General features: G+C 53.7%; 5 protein-coding genes across 5 annotated transcripts; 3 read left to right on the top strand and 2 right to left on the bottom strand.

Annotated features, from left to right (window-relative positions):
* Positions 1–332: 332 nt before the first annotated feature.
* BO97DRAFT_469511 (uncharacterized protein) lies at positions 333–1,486 on the bottom strand. Its single transcript, XM_025699850.1, has one exon. It carries the CDS (start codon positions 1,323–1,325, stop codon positions 429–431), a length of 897 nt encoding a protein of 298 aa, XP_025553011.1. The 5' UTR covers positions 1,326–1,486; the 3' UTR covers positions 333–428.
* Positions 1,487–3,841: 2,355 nt separating this feature from the next.
* On the top strand, positions 3,842–6,375 carry BO97DRAFT_28061 (putative protein kinase). Its single transcript, XM_025691065.1, has 2 exons — positions 3,842–5,514; positions 5,576–6,375. The coding sequence occupies exons 1-2, from the start codon at positions 4,029–4,031 to the stop codon at positions 6,121–6,123; spliced, it is 2,034 nt and encodes a 677-aa protein (XP_025553012.1). The 5' UTR covers positions 3,842–4,028; the 3' UTR covers positions 6,124–6,375.
* A 1,172-nt stretch (positions 6,376–7,547) lies between these two features.
* Positions 7,548–11,692, top strand: BO97DRAFT_469513 (MFS general substrate transporter). Its single transcript, XM_025699851.1, has 6 exons — positions 7,548–8,104; positions 8,234–8,480; positions 8,530–9,502; positions 9,690–9,693; positions 10,275–10,515; positions 10,604–11,692. Exons 1-6 carry the CDS (start codon positions 7,708–7,710, stop codon positions 11,367–11,369), a joined length of 2,628 nt encoding a protein of 875 aa, XP_025553013.1. The 5' UTR covers positions 7,548–7,707; the 3' UTR covers positions 11,370–11,692.
* Positions 11,693–12,998: 1,306 nt separating this feature from the next.
* Positions 12,999–13,931, top strand: BO97DRAFT_433397 (DUF3632 domain-containing protein; the record flags this gene model as incomplete). The annotated part of the gene is made up of 3 exons (XM_025697596.1): positions 12,999–13,051; positions 13,114–13,483; positions 13,542–13,931. 3 exons carry the CDS (start codon positions 12,999–13,001, stop codon positions 13,929–13,931), a joined length of 813 nt encoding a protein of 270 aa, XP_025553014.1.
* Positions 13,932–14,128: 197 nt separating this feature from the next.
* BO97DRAFT_404653 (uncharacterized protein) lies at positions 14,129–17,234 on the bottom strand. Its single transcript, XM_025695002.1, has 5 exons — positions 17,149–17,234; positions 16,967–17,074; positions 16,233–16,912; positions 15,958–16,179; positions 14,129–15,909 (listed from the first exon to the last, which is right to left on the bottom strand). Exons 1-5 carry the CDS (start codon positions 17,155–17,157, stop codon positions 14,343–14,345), a joined length of 2,586 nt encoding a protein of 861 aa, XP_025553015.1. The 5' UTR covers positions 17,158–17,234; the 3' UTR covers positions 14,129–14,342.
* Positions 17,235–17,419: the final 185 nt, after the last annotated feature.

Genomic DNA, 17,419 nt, shown 5'->3' on the forward strand with positions numbered 1-17,419 from the left:
ACCACGGTAGTGGAGGAAGCTTGTCGCTGATAAGCCCGGTCGCACTGCAAACCTCCCAGTCCACGATGCCCCCGGAGGGAGCTCATCATCCGCTTCAGCGTGAGTTGGGTTCTTTCCCCATTTCAAGCTTATCGAAGGATTGAGTATTGCAGGATCCAATCCTGGTGGGTCAATGTTGGAAAATGGAAAATTGGAGGTAGAAGCAGGGCGTACGGTCCTTGGGCCGCGGGCACATATATATACGATGCTGTCCAGTACTAGCCGTTCTAAGTCATTGAAAGCCTGAGCCTTGACTCAAGTCATCTTACCATCAGATGATAAAGGTGAGTAAAGCTTCTTCATCATTAAGTTTCTAATCAATGCTATATATTCCTCCAATCCATTTTAGGCCATGGTTTCATATTCAAATTCGGGAGTATCGACTTCAACTATTTCACCTCCGCATAGACCTGCAACGCATCATACAAGCGCCCAAAAAGCCCACCATGCCAACCCGCGACCTGCACCCACTCACTCTCGGGTAACATAACCCGGAACATCCGTAACCACCCTCCCACAATAAAATCGGCATGACTGGCGCGAGCGCCGAGCAGAAACGGGCCACTGGGATCCCGAGCAAACAGCTTGCCCAACCCGCCGAGCGTCTCCCGGAACGCCTCCAACATCTTCACGCGCGCCTCACCCTCCAGCGCAAAGTCCTCCCACCCCGATACGCCGGCGCGGCGCACGAACTCCGCCTTGACGGCCTCCTCGGTCTCTGGGTCGAAGGGGAACCCCTGCACGGTCAGCTGGACGTGGGCGGTGAACGCGGCGTCGACGTTCACGTTGAAGCGCGCGTACTCGGCGAACTGGGGGCTGGAGTCGCGGGACTGCGTGAGCGGGACGACCAGTGTCGGGTCCTGCGCGAAGGTGTAGTCGAGCGTCTGCGTGGGGAAGAGGTCGCCCGCGCCTGCGTCGGGGTAGGTCTTTTGGAGATAGACGGCGATGTCGAAGGAGTCACCCACTAATGAGTCTGTGGATGGGTCGTGCAGGAGTGGCAGCGTGAAGAAGTCGCTGCCGTCGGCGAATTGACGTACCGCGGGCACTTGCAGGCTGCGCCGGAGCTTGGGAATGTCGGGTTGCGGTACCCAGGTCGTTTTGTAGGGGATGTTCTTGAAGTTGAGCGCTAGGCGGGCTTTCCACGGGTTTGGGGAGGCGCAGTTCTTCTCGACCGGGGGCCGTAGCGCGATGTCGTAGAAGGTGAGGGAATTGGAGGGGTGAGGGGTTGGAGTGGTGGTCGAGGTGGTCGAGGTGGTGGTGGTGGTGGTGGTGGTGGTGGTTGGCATGTTGGCGGATGAGGGGTCAATTGGTGATATGGAAAGAATGTCTTTTTCTTGTTCTGTTCTTCAACCTTTATATATGATGAAGATTGTGTTTTAGAAGAAGTGAATGGCTCGATGATTGACCTTAATGGTGCTATCGCTGCTGGCTGTATTATAGTCTGGTTGTTCGTGGCTACTGGCATTGGAAGTGGGGCAGATCGCGGGTGACCCATTTTGACTCATGATGAGTGATCGTTAAGCTTCCTCGCCACTGCTTTCTGTTGGCCAGAACCGAGGCCCAAAACAGTGGGTGCATCATCCGTCCACGGTTTAGAGTACAATCAATATCAATCGAACCCTTTTCTTAGTACCCTCTGGTTGGAGTAGCAATCGGCTGAACCGGTTCATAAACGATCTTGTAACGGGGGTCGATCTTAGAGGAATCGGATCTTGAAATTTCGGTCCGGGCCTTATAGATACACCAATAGATACACCAATGCTACAAATTGAGAACATTCTACACAATAGTACTCGTATTTTCAAACATGCGCGATCAACTCCCTGCTTCAGTGGCTTCAGCCTTGATGATTGTCGGATCGCTATACTCGTAAGAGTGCTGGGATGGAGAGAAGAAGTATACCTTCAGGTATAGGTAGTATACTTGGAACAGGATACCGCCTTCCCGTTCAGGTTCGATGCTGGCTTACGTAGCCTGACAGTTAGCATCGCAGCAACACCGCAGCAGGATCTCGATCGGCTACACGACTCTGGGCCAGGATAAGGAATCGCGGCGCGATGGGCGTCAGGATGGGATTGCTTCCACATCGCAGTGGTCGGAGTCTGGACGCTAGTGCCGACACTAAGGCAGTGTGGCCGATGACAATGATGATGATGTGCACAGTGCGTCAAATGATCTCGGGCGGAAAGTAATAGAACAAGGATATTATGAACTAATATACTGCCACTTAAAATTGAGATTAATCCGGTACCGCGGAAATGACTGGAGTCGACAAGTCTTAAATTAAGGAGAAACAGAACATAGGACCGCTGGACTTCCGCGACTGATTTCTCCGGAATGTCAAGAGACTGAAGACAGGGTGCATCCTCACGGGAATTTTTCCTGCAGTCCCGGATGGACCACTTTTTTTTGTGACCAAGTGTATCACGATCTGGTATGATCGCCCACTACAATGACAGGTCAAGCGGCGATGCATCCATCCATCGCTGGACGAACTCGACGGACCTCCTTCCCTCCCACTCAAACTTCAAGATTGTCCCGTTTGGGAATGTGCTACTGGCACTTTTCCGGTTCCGGTTAGAGGAAGGCTCATCGTCGAGAGGTAAGGATATGGAGGTCCAAGCCATTTGGAATTCATTTGGGCGAAGCAAGGCGCATGACAGGGGAAACTCTGGATTTATTCCAACTTTGGACTCGACTTGACTTCGGACTCACTCGGACTTGGTATTGGAGTGGATGACTAGCTACCAGAATTAGGCAGGTCGAGAGAGATAGATATAGATAGATAGACGGGGATCGAGAGATTAGTAGACGACTCTCGACGGAATAAGCCCGACTTATCTCTCTCTCTCTCTCTCTCTCTCTGTCTTTGCCGCAGTGCTCTCGCAAATGCAAGTTGCATTCAGACGGACTAGACTAGACTAGACTAGACTAGACTAGACTAGACTAGACTCGTTCAAAGCACCGGACTTCCATGTCTCTCTCAATTGCCTGTTTCTTCCGAGGCCTCAACCGCTTACCTCCTCCCAAAGCTGTTCCTAACTTGAACAGGCAAGATCCGATCCTTCCAACAAGGTTCCGCCCAGTTCTTCTGGGCCTTTTCCGCCAACAATATTACTTAATGCGGGGTAGTGTCCTTTCCTGGTCTTCACTGGGCTTGCCTCGTGGTGGCTAGACTTCACCACGCTAGTCCCAACCCGGTGAAATGTTATCAGCTGACCCCCGCGTGGATTTTTCCAACAGGAAGTCTTGATCAAGTGCAGGTGCAGGGCAGCGTCATCTCTGAAGGTTCTATTCTGGGTTCTTATTAGAGCGAGCTTTGCTTGCTTGCTTGCTTGCTTGCTTGCTGCAGTGGGCTGCTGAAGCTGGCTGGCTTACTTGCTTCCTGCTTCCTGCTTCTTGCTTCTTGCCTTCCTGCTATCTGCTTGCTTGCTGCTTGCTGCTTGCTTGCTTCACTCCCTCACACTGCACACCCTCGTTCATTGACTGGTCCTGGTTCAACCTTCCCAGTTCCCCATCTCCCCCTCTTCCTCCTCCTCTTCTTCCTTCCCTTCTTCTACTCACTCTTTCTCTCTTCCCTCTTCTTCTTCTTCCTCTTCCCTTGCCTCTTCTCATTTTCTTCTCTCATCCTACTACTCCTCCATTCCCTCCTATTCTTCCTATTGTTCTTTTGCCTCCGTTCACTTCCTATTTCCTAGTACAATACCTTCTCTTCTAATCTCCTGTCGAAGCGCTCTCCCTCCGAGCCTCTAGTTCGGTTCTCGCCCAGCGGTCCCTCCGAACCCCATTAGTGCCAAATTCAACGGGCGTTGCTTAAGCTTGACCCGAGGGATTTTTCTTTTCTAGGCAACCCCGACCTTACCCGCAGTTCTAGTACTCCCACGCCCCCAATTGCGCGCCGTCGCAACTCCTGTCCGGGCAGTTGATTGCAAAACCACAATTCGAACCTTACCATAGATCCCAATCCAAACTTCAATAAATTTCGTTCGATGGTTCATTCGGAGTGCTCTCCACCGACCGAAAGGTCAGGATCTGCCACGGCTCCTCACTCCGAGTCGCACGAGGCCAGCAAATCAACGGGTTCGAGTAACAATGAATTCGACCGGAATGCCTCAGTAATCCCTGCCAAAGGGAGTCTCGACTCCCCTCCACTATATAGCTTCCAGCCCCCGCCGCATCGCATTCATGACTCGACTACGCAGCACACCCCTCATCACCCGGTGCCCTCGCTGCAAATTCGTACCGATCTGCCTATCTTCAGTCAAATGAGCCCGCCGAGGGACGCCGACTCTCTGGTCCACCACAGCCTCTCATCAAGCAGTCTGCCCCGTCGCACCCCTAGTTTACGCGGCCTATTCGCCGCACCTCCCAACAGTGGAGGCTCGCTGTCGCCAGCGTCTATAATCTCCTCGCCGCAGCTGGTGGCCATGGGCGACATCACCCCTTTGCCGTCGCCCATCAGTGGCATGTCGCCATGGAAACACCCCCGGCGCAATTCCCAATCCCTCTCGCGGACCCCTTCCACGGTCTCACGGAAAGGCTCCAGCCTGAGTTTGCGACTTAGCGATTCGTCGCACATGATCGGCGCTTGCGAGCCTCGGCCACGAAGCAAACAGTACACGCTCTCGGACAAATTGCACGAAACTCCACTCGAGTCCCCGACAAAACCACGGTCCGAATCAGGCCCCAAACACGCGCGCAACCGCAGTCTAAGCGAATATGTCCCTCCCGGTCGAAGTATTCCAATCAAACCACGGCCCATTGTGGTCTCGGGGACCGGCGCGCCACCGGGAATCTCCACCTCCACCAGCACAGACTCGAATACGAACAACCTCCACCGGGAACAATATTTGGCAGTACATCGCGGAATCGCATTGCCGACTGTTCGCCCTCCCACCCCACCACGCAGTAGCCGTAGTGGACTTGATGAAGATGACAATGAGCCGGTGATCACCCCTGTCCCCGACACTGCGGATGAGATATATTCGGTGCGCTCGGTGCGCACGCAACAACGGCGGAAGTATCGCAAACTCCGTCAGCTGGGTCATGGAACGTTCAGTCAGGTCAGTCTAGCTGTGCGTGTGGAGTCGCGAGATAGCGACCCGGCGCAATACAGCTCCAGCTTGCAAGACGTTAATCTTGCGACTCAAAAGTTGGTCGCGGTGAAGATCATCGAATATGGGCCCGCCGGAGGCGCAGATGAGGAGCGCTTGGAGGTGTCTCTCAAGCGCGAGGTAGAGATACTCAAATCCGTCAACCATCCGTCCTTGGTGCAGTTAAAAGCCTTTGGAAGCGACGAGAAACGTGCACTCCTCGTTCTCGACTACTGCCCGGGTGGCGACCTGTTCGATGTGGCCTCTTCAAGCACGCGGCCCATGAGCTCCCCCGTGATTCGTCGTATCTTTGCCGAATTGGTGGCGGCCGTTCGCTACCTGCATGAGCACTATATTGTGCACCGCGATATCAAGCTAGAGAGTAAGTGTTCTTGACATGGTCACTTAGTACAAAGCCTAACCTGTGTCTTTCTCGCTCGCAGATGTCCTTGTCAACCTCCCTATCCCCGCAATGGAGAAGATTAGTGACTGGCGCACATACGATCGAGCGATTGTGACTCTCAGTGATTTGGGGCTGTCCCGACGGATACCGGAACCTCCGGAAAGTCCTCTGCTTCAGACACGCTGTGGTAGTGAGGATTATGCGGCGCCAGAGATCTTGATGGGTCAACCATATGATGGACGATCCACCGATGCATGGGCACTGGGGGTGTTGCTCTATGCGATGATGGAGAATCGACTGCCGTTTGATGCCTTGCCGGGCACTCGAGGCGACCCGGCAAAACTGCGAGCACGCACCCCCCACCGCATCGCGCGAGTCGAGTGGTCCTGGTACCGCTATGCGGACAGTGATGGCGAGTGGGATCCTGCGAAGGGCAGTGATCTGGAAGGTGCGCGAGAATGCGTGGAGGGACTCTTGAAGCGCAACACCAAACGAAAGAGTCTTGACGAGATCGCGGCATTGCCGTGGGTCAAGGATGCGATCGATGTTCCTGGCGGACTGAAGCGAGGAGACAAAGAAGTGCCGTAGAGCTGGTCTCTTGGCTCTGCCTTATTACCATTCTTACCTTTCTGTTTTAACCTTTACTTTTCCCCCTCTTTTTTTTTTTTCCTTTCCCGTTCTTATATTTCTGTGTTGTTCGTGCACTGCTTATGATTTAACGCTGTGACTCCGAGAGACGATCGTAACCGCTGACGATGCGCCTTTGTGATTTTTCTCAGTCTAGATCTATCTTGTTTCTCCCGAGATAGCTGCCACAGCGAAGATATACGCTTTTAGACTTCTTGGGCCCTGCGGCTTTTAGTGTTTGTGGTCAAGCGTTCTGATCTCGGTTACCGACAAGTATATTGGTTAATAAATATTAGTCCGAGTCATTACCAACCTCATTGACAAGGGGAGGGGTGGCGAGAGACGAGTCCAACAGAACTGACGTTGCAGCGCCGCGTTAAAGGCATCTTTTCAAAGCGGTCATCCAAGGTGTCACCCCAAGGGGGAAAATAAAACCGTTGGAGGCTCCAGTTGGTTTCGCTGCTTTAATTGCAAGATGTTTCATGCCTCTCATTCCAGCGAGACAACACGTGTGGCAGGCTGGCTAGATCCCGACCAGCATGATTGAGTCTGGAAGCGGCCAGACCGACGCACATGGAAGATAACGGCAGACGGAATGTTGGGCGGGCAGAACCAACCGGGCGGTGAAATGTCGCTGTTCGGATTAGGGTTAGTGTGATCTGTCGGTTGCTGAGTCAGCACACTCCCCTGAAGTGGGAAGATTAATAGTCCAATAGAGAATCCCCGTCCGATCATCAGCCTGATCGACTGGCTTGCAGTGATTTGCAGCCAGCATTAATCTCGGATCGTCAAATGAGATTCCCGTCGGATTCCATCCAATCTTCTTATAATCTCGACGCCAGAGATATCTGAGTAAGCATGGCACTTTTGCAGTTGCCTGCGACTAACCCTTGGCTGCCGGCCGCATCCGAGGACGCGCCAGCTTCTGCATCTTTGGCTTTACTGCTTCTACTACTGTACACATGTACTGTACTTCGAATGGGCTCAGATTCGACTTGAAAATACCAGATCCGTCACAACGGTTTACAGACTGGTCAAGGCTAGCGATGCTACTATACGCAGGTTCAAATATGCCTGATTCTAGGGTCTCCGGGTTGTCCTTCCCCCGGGCACTCCTTCGCCCCAAAAGTCAGGCTCGAAATAGGAGAACTGGCCCCATTCCGATAGACAGCTAGTCTCATTAGCATCGAGACAAGCCTACAGTGGAGTCCAATCGACAGGACTTCCGGTACTGCAATTATAATAAGAACATTGGAACTCGAACCCCCGCTTGGCAGATTGGGGCTGGCTGTCTTATAATAACCTTGGCCTTTTCTCCCTATTCCCGAGTTTCATCTCCATCTCCCTTCCCCCCCCCCCTGTTGGTATTTCCAACCCCCCCCCCACCACCTCTCTCGACCGCCCTCTTCCCCCCAAAATGTCTCGATTTCAGGGTCTTCGCGACTAGATGGATAGATATTGTTGTGCTCACATGTAAATTGTTCCTGTATATCCAACTTCCTTCGTTTCTATATCCATCCGGACTGGCCATGGTCAACAAGAGCCATGTCGATCCAGTCCACTGAATCCCTCGACCGCGAGGATGCCCCGTTTCTGGCCGCCAGCGACCCCAATGACCCCCGTACCGAAGAAGCCCGCAAGCACGATGAAGATGAGCCCGACCACCAGGAGGAAGTCAGTGCAGTCAACAAGAAGATCCGCTTTCGACTCATGGTCACCCTATTCGCGATGCTCATCGCCGTCGAAGTCGGCATCTGCATGAGCAACGGCCCGGTCACCCGCATCTACGAGTCGATCGCCTGCCGGGAGTACTATTCGCACTACGATCCCACGCAAATCGGAGCCAATGGTCAGGTCGACGAGGATTTGTGTAAGATCAAGGAGGTCCAGCAGGATCTGGCCGCCGTGAAGGGGTATATGGAGTTCTTCGATGGGACTTTGAGTATGTTCACGAACCGATGAACCCGAACCAGAAACCCCTGTCGCGCATGCATTGTCTACATGCTGCTGTCTTTTTCCAACGCCGTGATATGATTATCTGACTGTCTCGGTCCTCTTCCCTATGTTCCAGGTGCTTTATTGGCTATTCCCTATGGTCTGATGGCAGATCGATATGGACGGAAATCCACCATTTGTCTGAGTATTCCCGGTTTCGTCCTCAATTGCCTCATGCAGCTCGCTGTGATGTGGTTTCCCGATATCTTTCCCCTGCGCACTGTGTGGGCATCGTCGCTGGCCTGGCTGCTGGGTGGTGGGCCTGTCGTGGCCTTTGCGATCATCTGGACGATGATGTCAGACGTGTCAACCGAAGAAGAACGGTATGTGGTGGATGTCGTTGGGTATGTATGCTTGCTAAGTGGCTCTTAGGGCGGCGATCTTCTTCAAATTCGGTGTGGCAGGTATGGGCGCCGATTTCGCATCTAGCGCTGCCAGCTCGTGGCTGATGGCCCTCGATCCGTGGCTTCCATTGTTGCTGGGATGGGGTCTCGCTGTCATCGGCATGTTTTTCGCCCTGTCCTTACCAGAGACCATGAGTGCATTCCCAGCGCGTGGGCCGAAGAAATCGGCCAACCTGGAATTGGGGCAGATCTTTGCCGGCAACGGCAATTCCGAATATAAAACCGTCCCGACCAAAGAGCAAGACCAGGAAGTATCTAGCGATGACGAGGACACTGCTCCCGGCGAGTCGTACGCCTATGAGAAGAGCGGTGCTGGTACGACCAAACGGACCTTCTTCGCCACGCTGAAGCGTCGAGTCTATGCCTACTTTGCTCCCTATTCATTCATTGTTCAGAACCGCCAGATCATGCTCCTTCTGTCGGCATTTCTGGTCTACCGACTCAGCCGCGGGTCGTCCTGGTTCCTGGTCCAGTACATCTCGACTCGATTCAAGTGGACCCTCGCGGAGGCCAACTTCCTCATGTCCTTCAAGCCTGCCCTCACCATCCCGCTGTTCCTCTTCGTCCTCCCCGCCATCTCGCGACGCTTGCTGAAGACGATGAAGCCGACGCAGAAGGACCTGCGGCTGATGCGCATCAGCATCGGGTTCCTGGCCGTGGGGACCCTGGGGATTGGGCTTTCCAGTCATGTCTTCATGTTGATCCCGAGTTTGCTGCTGCAGACTTCCGGGTCCGGGTTCGTCTTTCTGACGCGGTCGCTGATCACTACACTAGTGAAACGCGAGGAGACGGCGCGGCTGTTTACGATTATCGAGGTGCTGCAGTCGATGGGCAACGTCATTGCTAGTTTATCGATTACGACCGTGTTCCAGATTGGACTGGAGCTGGGCGGGCCTTGGATTGGCCTTGCGTGGATGATGACCGCCACCGCGTTTACGCTGGTCGGGGTGGCGGTGTGGATGTTTCGCTTGCCTCGTTCATGAGGAGTGCCTTTTTTGGGGTTTAAAGTATTCTTGTATAAAAGATTTTTAGGTATATAGATTTGTGCTTCTTGGCCTGCTGCATTGCGGAATGCTTGATATTGATACTATGTTGACGTTTTCTGTTGCTGAACGTCATTTCTGGCAGTCATGTCAACCACGTGCCAGCGGATTTCAGCTTAGCGTCCTGATAAATTTTTCCATCAATGACAGACACTTATGTGCTGATATTATGGCGATAATTGCCACTTTGAAAGATGTGCAGCTCTCCCGCATGGGAAATGGTGGGTTGAAACCTCGGCTTTATTTTGCAGTCACCACCAGCCAAATCCCAACAGGGACTAGTGCGGTTGTACCTCCCCTTGTGTGTTGTGGACATGTGAATTCCATCAAACCATCATTCAATCAATCATTCAGTCGCTTCACCAACACAAAAATCAGTTGAGCTCAACAAGCTTGAGCCCACTGCTACCTCGACTCTTGAACTCCTCTCTCTGGGCCCTTATCTCGTCGCTCATTTCTCCCCAGCCGGAGAGACTGTGGATCTTTCTTCTACACCACCCAGACTGCTGGTAATGTGCTAGCACATGGCGAAGCGGTGATCTCACTTCCTCTTCCCCACCACCACCACCACCACCACTTCTGAACCATGGAGAAATTTACGCAATTCCGAGATCGAGGTATGACTTTCGTACTGATGTCGTTATTTGTCGAACTAACGTTGACTTGCCAGCGTCGGGCATCGCTCCCTTCCTTCCCATCCCTCCTCAACCCGCCAGCTACATTCAGATCCCCGTCCGCATCCTACTGTTCTGGATCCGACTGCCACTATTTGTGTTTGCTTGTCTGAGTTATTTCCTGGTGCTGCAATGGCTTCCGATCGGATCGCTTGGCAAGAAGGCGTCTTTGTGGTGTATCCTGGGGATACCTAGTATATGGTGGATCGATCTTCAGGTTGACGGTGTTCGAAAAGGGTGAGTGAAGCTGCTGGTGTCCCATCCAAGCCAATTGTTTCGAGGCCACCCAATCATTGAACTAACAGCTTGACGCAAACACACGTAGATCCCTCCACAAGCAACACCAAAACCGCCTGCCCGGCCCAGGCTCCATCATTGCCTCGTCCTTCACTTCCCCGATCGACGCGGTCTACCTGGCGGCCATCTTCGACCCTATCTTCACAGCGTGCTACCCCAACACCTCTGACGTCGAACAAATCTCTCTCCTCCAAGCGATCCTCCGCGCCTTCGGTGCCCCGCGCCCCAACGCGCCCCCGAACACGAAACTCACCACCCTCGACGCGCTCCTCAGCAAATACCCCGGCCGCCCCATCGTCACCTTCCCCGAATGCACCACCACCAACGGCCGCGCCATTCTCCCCCTCAGTCCGGCCCTCCTCACCACCCCACCTTCGACCAATATCTACCCTGTCAGTCTCCGTTATACTCCGGTGGACGTGGTCACCCCGCTGCCTGGGAGCTACTTAAGTTTCCTGTGGAACCTGTTGAGTAAACCCACGCATTGTATCCGCGTCCGTATCGCCGGGGGCGTTACCCTTTCCACCGACGCTTCCTCTTCTTCAACCGGTGTGCAGACGGGATTGGGCCGGAAGACCACGTACGACACGAACTTCCTGGACACCCTCAACACCTCCAGCAGCAGACGCGGCGCCTCGTCTCCCCCAGAGGCACTGGTCGTCCCGGACGAAGTCCTCCTCGACCACGTCGCGGACTCGCTGGCGCGGCTGGGCCGGGTCAAGAGGGTGGGGTTGGGCGTGAAGGAGAAGGTGGACTTCGTGCGTATGTGGACGCGGACGCGGTGGATTTGGTAAGATTGTTCTTTGTGTTGCTCGAAGAATGTGACGTGTATGATTGGTACGAGATGGTATATCCCGGGAAGTATGTTGTATGTATTATTTTCCTCTCGCTCTATTTTCCTTTGACCAGGTGGGATATCAATGTGGATGGAATAGGGAGTATAGGTTGACTCGAGTGAACGAGATCAACTGATTAAGTGACACTAGCGGCTAGTGGTAAATAGAGGTTATTCTTAGGTTGTTGTCCCATGTGTTATTGGTGGGATCACGGGTAGTTTGTTGCTATGGGTGAGATGTATATATAGGATTGATGGTTAGAACTGGGGTTCATTCTTAGGATCACTACCTTCTCCATTGGTAGGTGGTATATGTATAAACTCCGGCTCTGGGACTCCATTATATTATCCTATACATCTGGAGCAAGATGGAAACGCAAACACGGAGAGTGGCTTAGCAACGATTCAACCCTGCCTTCGAAAAGATGATTACTACCTTTCGAAGTATTGGCAGTGATGCCATTGATTATCTGATGTGATCCGTTGCGACGCGTAGGTCCAGGACTCCTAAACAACCTACGCTCTGATTTCAGGGCGATCCACAATCTGCTCAATGCGCATTGGTGACTACGATATGCTTAGCTACGGAGTAAAAGAAGGCTTGACAAAGATAAAGCACAGCTGCGCGGTTTCGGGCTCTAGGTAGGTCGTGTTGCATGCATTTGTTGCTGAGGAGGAACCGGACGCACCCCGATTATGATGCAGATTCAAGGAGCAGATCCGAATCCCAATGCAGGTAGGTGCTGTAGCTGGAGCTGGCAAGAATTAAAGGTGCTCGGTGAGAGCCGTTGCGACCTTACTTGCTTTGCTTGGTCAAGGGGTTTTGACGGTGCTTTTGTATTGATGATCGCGGCTTGAATTCGGGTTGCAGGACCGGTGTTTATATTGTTTGTTAGCCCTGCTTACCCTGAAGAGTCAAGCGAAGCGAACCTTGAAGGTTGGAACATGACAGTGTACTGGGTACTGTGCTATAGTGTAGATACACAGGGTGTCTCCCATATCACCAGGATCGCGCGTACCATGCTCCCGCTATTCGGAACTTGTTCTTGTTACTACTAGTACTGTACATATAACCCTGAATCTGTGAGAGCTGGACCGTGAGTTCGAGGGCGCTGATAGTTACCGTAGACATTATTAATATCTGTCCCTTGAGATAGCCAGCCCCAACCCTTCAAGTACTGTACAAGTACAAACTGCCTTGGACTGTGATCCCTGTTAGCCCCCTCACTAATTTCAACCCTGTCTCAACATATCAAAACATTGTGCTTAGTGTACTCAGTACTAGTTGCCTGAATTGTTTGGTCAGATGTACTCCGGCCTTGGCTTTTTGTCATCGAACCCCCATCCTGTCTTCCTGCTGCACACAGATCGCTAAGTACCCGTAAGATATAATGCAGCGCCGACTGTAGGACTTGTCCACGAAGAATTAGAAAGAGACAAGTGAGGAGGAACAAAAACAAGAACTCGGCCCTTTCGATCCCAGCTCCAGCTCTTCTCTCTCTCTCCTCCACTCTTTTCTAAACCAGACCAAAAGCACAGTAACCAACATGTCGAACCCACCCCACCCCAACCCAGCCGGAGCTCAACGATGACAGCGAAAGCGATGACGGCGACGACCTGGACCCCTACTACCGCCGAATCGTACGCGATTACCTAGCAGAAAGACTCTACTCGCCCGCCGCCGCGGCGCAACTCGCCTCCAGGGCCACTTCAGTTCTTACCTCGTCGCCCTCAGCAGTGTCGACCTCAGGTCTAGGAGGAGAACTAGGCCACCTCTGGCACCGGATCGTGAACCTCGCAGCGCAGAACCCGCACCACCACGATAAACTTGTAGACCTTTTGGTGGATATGGCCCATCTCCCGACCGTGATCATTACAACCGCAAGCCCAAGCCTTCTTCCTCCTGATGAGGCCGAGGATGAACCACGAAATCATCAACAACAACAACAACCGGTCCACCTCTACGACAGGCAAGTCTGGAGGGACCTCCCACTGTTGGGCTGGGAAATCCGGTGGTACTGGGACACCTCGATCCCCGCGCGGGGGAGCACCAACAAGACATCTCGCGACGCGGTGATCGCGCAGACAATCAACATCAACCCGCTTCACGGCGCTGCTAGTCGCCACCGAGGAGCCTGTGTTCTATGTGATCGGGGTGTGGTTGGTGCTCGTGACCTTCCGGACTGCGCTGGAGACTCCAAGGACGCCGCGGGAGGAGCGGGACGAGGATGGCGATGCGCTGGAGGCGTGGGTGCCGGCCGCGGCGGCGTGGATTGAGGTTCTTGGGGCCGAGATCTACGAGTGGGAGGAGGAGTTTCCGGCGGGTCCGCTGAGGGGTGCGCCTGGCAGCGGCGGACCTTTGTGGAATGGGAAACATGGATTCTGTCGCGAGAGTTGGAGGCTTTGGAGGGAGAGGTTTGGTGAGATTAGCTGCTTGGAGTGGGTAGAAGTAGGGATTCGGAGCGTGGCGAGGAAGGCGGAGCTGATGATGCGGGAGATTGAGAATGGGGAGGTTGTATAGTTTATTGAGGTTACCAGGAGGTTGAAAGAAAAGGGGGGTCCGGGGGTTCTCCCCCGGATATCTATATTCTTTGGGTTGGGATTGAGGTTACCAGGGAGCTGAAAAAAAAGGGGGGCCCGGGGGTTCTCCCCCGGGATACCTCATACTCTCTCTGGATTGGAGTTGAGGTTTGAGGTTGAGTGACTAGATATACATGCCATTGCCTTCTATATATCATCCTAACCAAAGTTATCACACAAGAAATACAGAGTATGGTTGTATCGATACACCCGGACCATACGCATACCTGCCAATCCATTTACATAATACCCCAAACCCAAACCGTTCATCATAGGACCTGCCCACAGCATCTGAACCGATTTTCTCCCTCTTGGCTAATGACTATTTCCGTTGCCGACTTGCCTTCACTGACTATTCGACCTCCGGCGCCGGAGCAAGCCCTAGACCCGGGTATCCGGCCTCCTCGAAGAGCGTTCCGCGTGCCTGGACGATAGCCGATATTTCAAGCAGGAACTCGTACAGCAGAACCACGTTGGTGAGCACGTGGCCCAGCGTCGCGACCTGCTGGCCCTCCTCTTCGTCGAAGACAGCAGACTCCTGGGGTTCTTCTGGGGTTGTCGGAAGTTCAGTTGCTGTCTCGGTTGGGGACGGGTTCTCGGCGGCGGTGTGGTCATCCCCAGCACCTAATTTCTGTTCGGTTGGGTTGGTGGCATCCGGGGTAGGAGGAGTGTTCACGGCAAAAGGTTGCTCGAGGCGTCGACGGAGTTCTTCGGCAGCGGTCTTCCGTGCGGTGGAGGTTTCGCGCGGAGGCCGGAAAGGAAGGTCTTGGGTGAAGAAGTCCCGAGAATTGTTGCGGGTTGGGGAGGGCGTTGCGGTGGCTCGCTCGAATGGTCGACTGGAGGGCCTGCCTCGGGGCGTTGGTGAGCCGTATTCAGATTCTCGGCGCGGGGTTGGTCGCTGTGAGGGAGACCGGGTGGGCGGTTGGGAACCCCGTTGTGAACGGTTGGGGGTTTGGGCCGGCTGGTCGTCCTGATGGAGTAGGTCGCGACGCGCGGCGACAAGGATATCAAAATCGGGGATCTCCTTGCGCCACGTTTGGATTTTCTGCACGAGTTGCTGTAGTATGGACTTTAGAGCCGGTGTGTCTGCTATATCCCAGATTGGCTCTTCGTAGGCATGTCTGATTTGGTCGAGTAATTCGGAAGTCCCTGTTTCGCCCGTTTGAGTGTAGACATATTTGGCCGGATCAACCAAGAGCCAGCCATCGAGGGAGATCAAGTGCGACGCAACAATACTGCCCAGAACCTCTGTAAGGGCCAGATTCACAACTACGCTGTTGGTAAAGAAGTTTTCGAGGCGGTGGAGCAGCTCGTGCACGATGGGGTCCTCTTGCCGGAGTTCGAGAGGAAGGTGATCTTCCGGATTATCCTCCGAAAGGGCCATGCAAAGGCGGGATTCCAAGATTGCTAGCCCATCCTTGAGATAGTTGTCGTAGGAATCATTCAATGTTGGGTCGTCCACTATCGACGTAGCCATGCCAAGTAGCTGCCCCAGCTCGACGTTCAAAGCGCCGACTGTCCGCTGCTTGGCGAATTGACCCGGAACGGTCCGGACTAATGACCGTGCGAAAGAGTGATGTCGCTGTAAGACAACAGTCATGAGTCGTAGCGTCGCCAAAATGGTCTGACGATTGGCCGACTGAAGTCCGAGCAAAGTGAGGTCTCGCAGATTAAACAAGGATGGCGAAGGCCTGGCGGCTTCTTCCGAAAAGGCCGCCAACACATCTAACGACTTGCGTCGACTGACAGACATGTCGATGGTGACAGGCTCCGAATCCGAAGGCGACGCAAGAAGGAAGTGGAGAATCCGATGGACCAGATCTTCCTGATTAACGGACTCTAGGATCCGGTAGAGATAAGTAAGTACTGCGGCCGTTGAACCGCCTTGCACATCGGAAGATTCGAGCAGCGACGGATACCTGCCTGACTGTCAGTTTGTACACTCATCACAAGCAATCAGTACATACAGTAGCTGTTCCAGGAACAACACCTGGAAATGATCCAACAGCGTTCCGTTCACTTCTGCCGACTTGCAGTGATCAATCGTATCCTGCCAAAACAGTAGATAAGACATAAACGAGTCCATCGATGGGCCGAGCAGCGGAGGGAGAGCAGTTTCTTGGTTGGCGTGATCTGACAGGGCGACAATATGCGGGATGTTCTCATCCGTGTTTTCAGGGAACGTCAAACTGGACAGGCATCGTTAGATTCAGCAGACTAGAAGGATGCATCGCATACGCACCTTCCCAACTGACTGTAGAGCGCGCCCAGACCCGTTGCCATTAACGTAGCCAAGTCGCTCTCAATCAGCCACCGCTCGAGTCTCTTTGACCTCGAAGCCGTCTCGATAAGATAAAGCAGACCGGTGCGCGCAAAATCGCCCGCCCGACCCGCATGGTGCACATATTCCACCAGCAGATAGAACAACGGAAAGTCATCCTTCCGCATGGCCCCCGCAAACTCCGCCCCATTGGTGCTCTGCTGTTCCCGCTCCTGCTCGTCGGATCGGGGAGCAAACCACGCCGGAAGGATATCGGGTTGCAGACGGATGTTGTTGGCCACCCCAAACAGAAGCTCGACGAGTCTGCCTTCCACATCTTCCGAGTGCTTGTCCGCCCGTCGAACTAGATCTACTAGCGCACGGGCGAAGAGGCGGTTGTCGACTACCCCGTCAACCTCGGAGTCGATCAGGGTGTTGAAGAAGACGGTCGCGGACCGGAGCATGCCATCGTCGTAGGAGGATAGAGCGAGTTTGGTGACGGTGACGAAGATCTGCGAGGAGGAGGCATATGCGAGGCATGGATGGGGGGCCGGGCCCCGAGATTCGTCACTCAGGACGGAAATCAGCCGATCAATGCAATTGCGCGCGTTGACTGTCGCGGACTGTTCGCCGGAGGGGGTATTGCTGGAGCGCCATATTTGCTGAGAGGGTCAATATGAGGCAGCAAGCAGCGACAGGGGAAAGGATCGGGTTACCTGCAGAGTATTGCAAGTTCGCTTGAACGAGGTCAATCGCTCGGTGGGAGTGGTTGCCCGAAAGCTCTTAGTTGAGAGCGAGCGGGAGCCCCCAATTATACGAGACCACTGCTGTTGATTAGTGCGTTTGTTGACGGTAGAAGACGAAGACACTCGAGAATGAAGGGGATTGTCAAACATACAAAGTCCATGATTCTGAAGGACCAGCATGGTACTATGTCTCAAGCATGGTCAGTAAGCGTGGGGGGGTTAGAATGGTGAGGGGGAGATTTGAAGCCGATGTGCAGCAGGAAGGAAATAGCAGCAGCAGCAATAGTAAGGTAACTGAATAAGTTGAGTGCCTGGGGCTGGAAGGCCCAAACACGACGCCAAAAAGGGGTTAGTGTGCAGCCAGCGGGCGGACCCCGGAACCACCCGATTGAGACTAGTCCGGTTTCCACTCCGCCGGCGAGG

The sequence above is a fragment of the Aspergillus homomorphus genome (genome assembly GCF_003184865.1).
Source record: "Aspergillus homomorphus CBS 101889 unplaced genomic scaffold BO97scaffold_11, whole genome shotgun sequence".
Taxonomy (NCBI): Eukaryota; Fungi; Ascomycota; class Eurotiomycetes; order Eurotiales; family Aspergillaceae; genus Aspergillus; species Aspergillus homomorphus.

What these genes read in the sequence shown, in the direction of transcription:
- BO97DRAFT_469513 (XM_025699851.1), top strand. Translation starts at nt 7,708, where the DNA reads ATGTCGATCCAGTCCACTGAATCCCTCGACCGCGAGGATGCCCCGTTT. An exon ending in GTTCTTCGATGGGACTTTGA is followed by an intron (nt 8,105 to 8,233) that starts GTATGTTCACGA and finishes CCTATGTTCCAG; the next exon opens with GTGCTTTATTGGCTATTCCC. An exon ending in GTGTCAACCGAAGAAGAACG is followed by an intron (nt 8,481 to 8,529) that starts GTATGTGGTGGA and finishes AGTGGCTCTTAG; the next exon opens with GGCGGCGATCTTCTTCAAAT.
- BO97DRAFT_28061 (XM_025691065.1), top strand. Translation starts at nt 4,029, where the DNA reads ATGGTTCATTCGGAGTGCTCTCCACCGACCGAAAGGTCAGGATCTGCC. An exon ending in CCGCGATATCAAGCTAGAGA is followed by an intron (nt 5,515 to 5,575) that starts GTAAGTGTTCTT and finishes TCTCGCTCGCAG; the next exon opens with ATGTCCTTGTCAACCTCCCT.
- BO97DRAFT_469511 (XM_025699850.1), bottom strand. Translation starts at nt 1,325, where the DNA reads ATGCCAACCACCACCACCACCACCACCACCACCACCTCGACCACCTCG.
- BO97DRAFT_404653 (XM_025695002.1), bottom strand. An exon ending in GAACTTGCAATACTCTGCAG is followed by an intron (nt 16,913 to 16,966) that starts GTAACCCGATCC and finishes TGACCCTCTCAG; the next exon opens with CAAATATGGCGCTCCAGCAA. An exon ending in TTGTTCCTGGAACAGCTACT is followed by an intron (nt 15,910 to 15,957) that starts GTATGTACTGAT and finishes ACAGTCAGGCAG; the next exon opens with GTATCCGTCGCTGCTCGAAT.